This window comes from Maylandia zebra, linkage group LG4 (assembly GCF_041146795.1).
Source record: "Maylandia zebra isolate NMK-2024a linkage group LG4, Mzebra_GT3a, whole genome shotgun sequence".
Lineage (NCBI taxonomy): Eukaryota > Metazoa > Chordata > Actinopteri > Cichliformes > Cichlidae > Maylandia > Maylandia zebra.
Genome location: NC_135170.1, coordinates 35,940,659 through 35,948,158, shown reverse-complemented (window position 1 = coordinate 35,948,158; position 7,500 = coordinate 35,940,659). Strand labels below are relative to the sequence as shown.

Here is a 7,500-nt window from a genome sequence, read left to right as displayed (position 1 = left end):
CTGCTAGACGCCGCAGCGCCTCTGTGTCGGCGTTTACAGAAGCTTAGCTTAGCTTAGCCTCCCTTACACCCAACAGTGACGTGCACACTCTCAGCTTCAAGTCAACAAGCTGAACAAAAGTACTGAAAGTGCTGCATCAGCCATTTTCATACACTGCCTGATTATCAGAGGCTCAGAGGGAGCAAACAGACAAATGTCCATGTAAGGTTTGTGTTTAACGCCGGCGCTCGTGGGTGGAGATCATGTGACTGATGAACGCAGGAGCGGCTCTGAACCGAGGACCAGATAAAGAAGGATTATATTCAACTGTGAACCAGGCAAAGCTGAATAAGAGTGTAACTCTGTGTGTGTGTGTGTGTGTGTGTGTGTGTGTGTGTGTGTTGCAGTCTGAGATGTTGCTGCAGCATCAGTCTAACCCGTGTCTGGTGAACAAAGCCAAGAAGACTCCTCTGGATCTGGCCTGTGAGTTTGGACGAGTTAAGGTGAGCGCGTGTTTGACGGTCATATAAAGGACTTTTATTCTGCAGTCGGTCTCTGTGCACTTTACACAGATACTGGGAAAGTTCTTAGTTTTGGACTGAACGTCTCTGAAGTGAAAAACGGTCAAAAAAATAAATATGTGATGGATTCAAATTAATCGGTAACAAAAAAGCAAAAGAATAAAAAGGACCAAAGACAAAAGCTGTGTCCTAAAAACGCAGCCCACATCCTTCGGAGGACGTGGCCTTCGTGGTCTACGTGGGCCGCGAAGTGAGCGGCTGTGAAACGGGACGGTCGAACCTTCAGATCAGCGTCACCGCTGTCTGGGTGGAGTTTAATAAACTCGCCGTCTGCTCCTTGCTGTCTAAAATATATCAGGACACCAGAGTAAACTCTCGACCGTCTCACACTCCTGTTTATCAGTTTTCTGTTTGATGTTTATTCAGCTGTGTGAAAAAAAAAAAAAGGAGGAACCCACTCGATGGATTAATAAAGTTTAATTTTATCTAATCTAATAACTTTAATCTCAGCCAAACCGATTTACTGAGGAACAAATCAAACACTGAAAAAAGCCCAACAAGAACATTTTTAGGTTGTCTGAGTGACTCATATATCACGTTTAACCTGAGTAGCGACAGACCGCGGGGGTCTGAAAACGATGAAGCTGGGAGTCCGCTGTTATCGCCCCGGCTCCAGTGACCCTCGACCTCCCGGTCAGCTTTGAGCTGGTGGGTCACAGACGTCTCTGAAAACGTCGCAGCACTTTTGCAAATATGTGATGTCTTGATAAACAGAGCAGATATTTGAAGTTTGCACAGCTACGTTCTCACCTGAAAATATGTTAAAAGTTTATTTTGTGACCCAGAAAGATTAATAAGAGTAATTTTAAAACTTAGTAGCGGCCGCCATTGTTGGAAACTGGAATTGGCCTATGAATTCTGGGATATGATGGGCCATGAAGGACACACCCGACCCATCCTTCAAATCCAGGGAAATGAAGGACGCATTTAAAGGAGTCGATGAATTGGGACGGCCTTCAAATGCGTCCTTTGAAGGATGCAGCCGACGTTTTGGGACCAGTGTTGGGTGTAATGTGTTACTAAGTAACGCGTTACTGTAATTAAATTACTTTTCCACTGAAAAAGTAGAGTAACTGATTACTGTTCATTTTTAGGTATTTTAATTACAGTTACTTACAATGTGCTTGCGTTACATTGTAAAATAATTAAACTCGCTGAATGTCATTATTTAATTTCAATAATTTGTCGTCTAAATGTGAAAGTAAACTCTGCTCTTTAACATGGCTGTAGCGCAGCTGCGCGTCATGTCACACCAGTTTGCTGCACGGTCGTTTTCTACAGCTGAAGCTGTCGGACGAGTGGCTGTTTCATGACGTGGACATGTTCCCGTCTCTTCACTTTTCTGAAACAAGAAGACAAGAACACTACAGTAATATGTAAAAACTATGGGCTGCTGTTCATAGCAGGAGTAACCTACTGAAGCGCCTGACACGGAGCATAGACGAACACTTCTGAGCGATCCTTCATCATCCATGGATAACAGCGCGGCAACTCCTGCTGAGCAGCAAAACCTGATTTTACTTCAGCAGCACAGACGGTGCTTAAAAAATGACTGCAGGCGACACTGTGGAAGAGATGCTGCCGCTGCGTGCTGCAGAGTCTCCGTCTTTAAAAATGTATTTACTATTCAAAGAGTTTAATTTCTATTGTTTGCCCGCTCAAGGTTTAGAGGGATTTTAAGAAGTATTTAGTTAAATTACTTATTTAGTAATTAAGTTACTTTTCTGACACAGTAATTAGATAAGTATTTTAAATACAATGTTGACTAAGTAATTAGTAATTAATTACTTTTTTAATGTAACTTACCGAGCACTGTTTGGGACACAGCTAAAGTTTTTCCCACAGTCTGTGTGAGGAGCCTCCACGGTGGCAGGAAGAGGCGGAGTTCACAGTACTGCCCTTCTGTAGGCTTCCAGAAGTGGGCCAGTAAGACAGTAGAGTGCTTTTAGGAAGCGGGTCTTAAAGACAAGATGAACTGCAGACATACGTGGCACTTTTGCTTTTCCAGCCGCGCTCATCAGGTGGATCGTTCTGTTTTCAGGCTGGATTTGTAGACGACCTCCTGTCAGCCATCTTTGTTCTGAGTCATGTGTTTGTGCTGTTGGAGCTTTTTGAAACGGTCTTGTGCTAACAGACGATCCAACGAGGCTGATTGGATGTTACTGAGCAGTAATCAGTTACGTGCTTTTATCAGCTAGCATAGCCGAAAGCGTAGCGCTCCAATTTGGCCGTTGCACAAAAGCCCAGCGGCCAAAATGCTTCAAAGCCTCCATAAACCAGTGGCTCAGGATTCCCAGTCTGCAGCAGCAGATAGCCCCGGTGCTGATGCTGGGATTTGATGAAGAGGAAAGAGAGTTCACAAAGAAGAGGAACCATGAAGAGGAGCACAGATGTGGTACAGACAGCTGTGACAGCAGCCCAGAGCCGACGTGTCGTACAGCAGATCCTCTCACTCGACGTTTTCAGGATTTCATGACGCTCGTCTTTGGGCACGGGGATGCTGGAGGGTGGAGTCTGTCCCTGTGGGTTACAGACGGCGTCCCCACAAACACGGGAGCACAGACGTGCGTCGGTGAGCTTTGGCCTCAGCTGCCGCTCACGATGTCGGGGCGTGTCGCCCGCAGGTGCTGCGTTTCCGTTAAGCTCCGCCCGATCAGCTGGTGCTCAGCTCCCTCTCCTCAGCGATCAGCCACACGGAGCGACGCTCATCGCCGCGGGTCGGCGTCCCTCCTGATGATGTTCCTCTGATGATACGAGGGATCCAAACCAGCTTCTGCTGCCACAGTTTTGTTTTACTCGTGTTGTCTCCTCGGTTCAGCTGAACTTCTCTTCACCCAGGTGTACTCACCTGAGCTGCAGTGTGGCCGTGTGGCCATTCAAGAGTTTCATAACTGCTCTCCGAGGTCATTTATCAGCTCCTCATCACTGACCTGCAGGAATCCTCCTCTGAGAGAACAGAGGGAGAATACAGTTGGTACAGTACTTTCGTTAGTGCTTATTTTCACGTTCAACGCAGCAATCCTGTATGTCAGTTTGGGGGCGGGGTCATCGGGTTCACATGAGCGCACTGCTGCCTAAAGCGTCCAGCTGTGTCTCACACTAAACATCTGGATTGTGTCACTGATGTGTTAGCTCACGCTCACCTGCGTGGTCGTCTGCAGGTGGAGCCGTGCTGTGGGTGTAGCGAGTGAACGAAAACATGCTGAACGTGGAAGATTTGACAACTGATGGACCGACGGCGAAGCTAGCACTCATTACGTGACCTGTCAGCTGTCCGCACGCACAGGCTGACGATGATGATGGTGATGGTAGCCAGTCCAGTCATTACCAAAAAGAGTAAAGAGGTGCTACGTGTCTACCAGTCTCATCTTAAGTCTCAGCTTTCTCCACTTCCTGTTTCACAGGATGTCCGTCCAGGATCAACCTTCATAAACCTGCTTGAAGCCCAAAACTTCAGGATTTGGAATTTGGGAAGTTTAAAAGCGCTCAGGAGGAGTCTGTTTTCTAGAACGGGGAGGACAGGGAGCTGACGTCAGCTGGGATGACAAACACGAGCACGTGTGGGAGATATCAACCCAAACCTTCATAATTATCAACATAGCACAGGTCGTCCATCGCCCTGCTGTCCACACGTTTCTGCAACCAGACGAGTGGAAACGAGTAATCCACGACCTGTTATTGTTTTGCTCTGTCGTCCATGAAACAAAGTCTGACGTGTTCGTGTGTGATCGGCCGTGAACGTGATCCCTGGTTTGACGTCACCGTGTCCTGGATCATTTTGAATAGAAATCACTGAAACTCTGAGGAAAGAACGTCCAAGTCACAGGGACCTGGTGATCTTATAATTATGGGATGTTTGTTTGTGATCTGTGTTAATGAGCTGAATCTTCCCGAGCTTTGGCTCTGCTGTGGAAACAGGAATCACAATGCACCGTGGGAGCTTCTGACTCTGGGAAACTTCTTCTCTTTGACTCCTCCCCTCAGGTGGCCCAGCTGCTGCTGAGCAGTAACATGGTGGTGGCGCTGCTGGAGGGCGAGAGGAAGGAGCCGATGGACTCGGCCTTCACCACCCCGCTGCACCTCGCCGCTCGCAACGGGCACAAGGACGTCATACGGTGAGACGAGAGCGCTTCATAACTCTGCGTGTGTGTGTGTGTGTGTGTGTGTGTGTGTGTGTGTGTGTGTGTGTGTGTGTGTGTGTGTGTGTGAATACGCTGAGTGTGAAAGTGAGTGTGAGCTGCAGAGATGCTGCAATCAGAGGGCAGAGCTCCTGTGGTCTGTGGTGTAACCGCTGAGCCGGCACACTCGCACGGGGGATGGTGGAGCTGGCTCCGTGTGTGTGTCTGTGTCTGTGTATGTGTGTGTTTTTATTTCTGGGAGTCTTCTTCATGCCTCGCATTCCCTGCAGAGATATGAAATCCACTACAACGTCTGTGACCCAGTTTCACAGCTTTTCATCCCGCTTACAAGTATTCCTCTGTGTGTGTGTGTGTGTGTGTGTGTGTGTGTGTGTGTGTGTGTGTGTGTGTGTGTGTGTGTGTGTGCGCGCAGCTGAATCTAACAGGCAGTATTTTAGACGTTTATTTTCACCTGCTGAATAATAAGTGAGAGAAAATGAGGCCGAGCTGTTTCACTGAATCAAGGCTCTTCTTTCCTGCGCTGTTTGTTTCAGTGTGAAACTGATAATATCACTGACACCATCATCACTGGGGCTGGGCCACATCATACCGTTCACGGTAATACCGGTATAATGTTGGGCAACGATAAGAAAATGAAATATGGCGTAAATATGGGTAACACGCGCATGCGTGTTTTCATACGCAGATGGTGTCGACGCAGAATGAGGAGGGCGAAAGCGGATTGTTGAATGAAACAGATGAACCTGAACTGGTTTGTAAAAACGTTGCAGCTTCACTGGTGTGGAACTGGTTTAGCTTTCGTCCGTCAGACACACAACAAAGCACTATTTTTGGTAGCGCATGCTAGCGGGCCGTCGTTATTACCGTGTTGTTTGGAAAATACGGCGCACTTAAAATCAACCCTTTGATTTGTCTGAAAGTCGACAGAGCTCCTTATAATCCCGTGTGCCTTATGTATGAACTCTGGTTGTGTTTACTGACCTCGAAACGATTTTATGTGCACGGCGCTCGAACATCTGTCAGATGTTTCAGTACGACTTTGCTAAGCTACGAAGCCGCACCGCTTGATGGATTGTCGGAGCGTTACGGCTATCGTAGGCGGAGCCTCGCGGAGTGATACGTACTGTGCTTCAACATAATGTTACCGTATTGTGTGTGTGTGTGTGTGTGTGTGTGTGTGTGTGTGTGTGTGTGTGTGTATAACCTCGTTAAGTTTTGTGGATGTTATACATGGTTATGCTGAGGATGTGTCGGCCAGTTTCCACTGGAAATGCCTTTTGGTTAAACTGTCAGCGAGGAGTTTTCATTTGCACTTTAAATATTTATATAACTTTAATGCACATAAAAAAACAGCTGCTTGTTTAAGTGAAAATGCATTGATGGGTTTTGCACTAATAAAGTTGTGGAGTTTTGTCTCGCGTCAGTTATATCGTTATTGCACATTTTCAAATGTATATCGTGACAAATATTTTTGACCATATTGCCCTGCCCTAATCATCATCACTGATATCATCATCATCATCATCACTGATCACTGTAATACTGCACAGTTCAAGGCAACAAGAGTGAAGAGAAGTGCGTCCATCCCACCTGCTGTTAGTAACAAAGCTCATTATTAGGACTCGGCTCAGTGTGTGCAGCTACAGTAACTGTGTGAAATGTGCAGACGTGTGTAGCAGGAGACATTCGGCCGAAACAGGGATGTAAAATCAGCCCCGGCTGTGAGTCGTTGCTCTGCTTTCAGGCTGCTGCTGAAGGCCGGCATGGACATCAACAAGACCACCAAGTCTGGAACAGCTCTGCACGAAGCGGCGCTGTACGGGAAAACTGAAGTGGTCCGACTGCTGCTGGACGTGAGTTTATTTCCTGCATCGTGTGTGTTTGTGCATGTGTGAAACATCTGCAGTATCTGTTTAAAACATTCGGTTGATGTCCAATGAAATTCAGATTGAGATTTGATGGATGATTAATGGATGCGATGCTGTGAGTGAAGAGCGGGTCCTGCAGCGATATCACTGAAACAGCTTCGTGTTGTGTTGTTGTCGGTGCAGGCCGGAGTGGACGTGAACATCCGAAACACCTACAACCAGACGGCGCTGGACATCGTCAACCAGTTCACCACCTCGCACGCCAGCAGGGACATCAAACAGCTGCTACGAGGTCCAATCAAACCCAGCTCGGCTTCCTCCTCGCTCCCCCACCACGTCTGCTCTGCCTCAGCTCCAAATGCGCTTCTTAAACACGAGATCTGTGACACAAAGCGTTGCTCTGCCGTGCTTCCACCTGACCACCTGATCACAGCGGCCGCGTATAAATCTGCAGTTACATAACGTTAAACTCTTATCTGTCGTTGTCATGGCTTCAAATGCGGCTGCACATGCGGCGCGTGAGCGCGCTCCATACTCCTGCAGCGTTTGAAGCTCCTGTGGGAACAGACTGAGGGAATAATGAGCGGTTGTGTTGAAGCAGTGATTGAAACTCGGACGGAGACTTTCCCGCCTCGTTTACTGCTGCCGAGCGGAGATGAATAATTGGTCCGCGCTCGGCCGGCACGCGCCGCAGATGAATTATTGATGTGAGCTGTTAGCGCCTGCGTCAGCAGCCGCTCGTGTGTGGTGCAGAGTCGGGCTGACAGTCGAATGTGTTTCAGCTTCTATAGAAAACGTTTGCTTGTTATTCTCTGCGTGCGCTGTCTCGCTCCGTCTTTGTGGAAGTGCTGAAAGTCACAACGTGGAAGTTTCCTCCGCATTAAAATTTCAGGCCTGCTGTTATTAGACGCTTATTCCTGACACTCCGTTTAT

General features: G+C 47.7%; 1 protein-coding gene across 5 annotated transcripts in view; it reads left to right on the top strand.

Moving 5' to 3' along the window:
* caskin2 (CASK interacting protein 2) overlaps nt 1-7,500 on the top strand; it is a 57,635-nt gene that overhangs the window by 30,944 nt on the left and 19,191 nt on the right. For all 5 annotated transcript variants that reach the window (XM_024802281.2, XM_024802280.2, XM_024802279.2 and 2 more), the window contains 4 exons: nt 387-482; nt 4,545-4,675; nt 6,444-6,552; nt 6,751-6,859. In XM_024802281.2, coding sequence (XP_024658049.2) covers nt 387-482; nt 4,545-4,675; nt 6,444-6,552; nt 6,751-6,859 — 445 coding nt within the window. The remainder of the gene's footprint in view (nt 1-386; nt 483-4,544; nt 4,676-6,443; nt 6,553-6,750; nt 6,860-7,500) is intronic.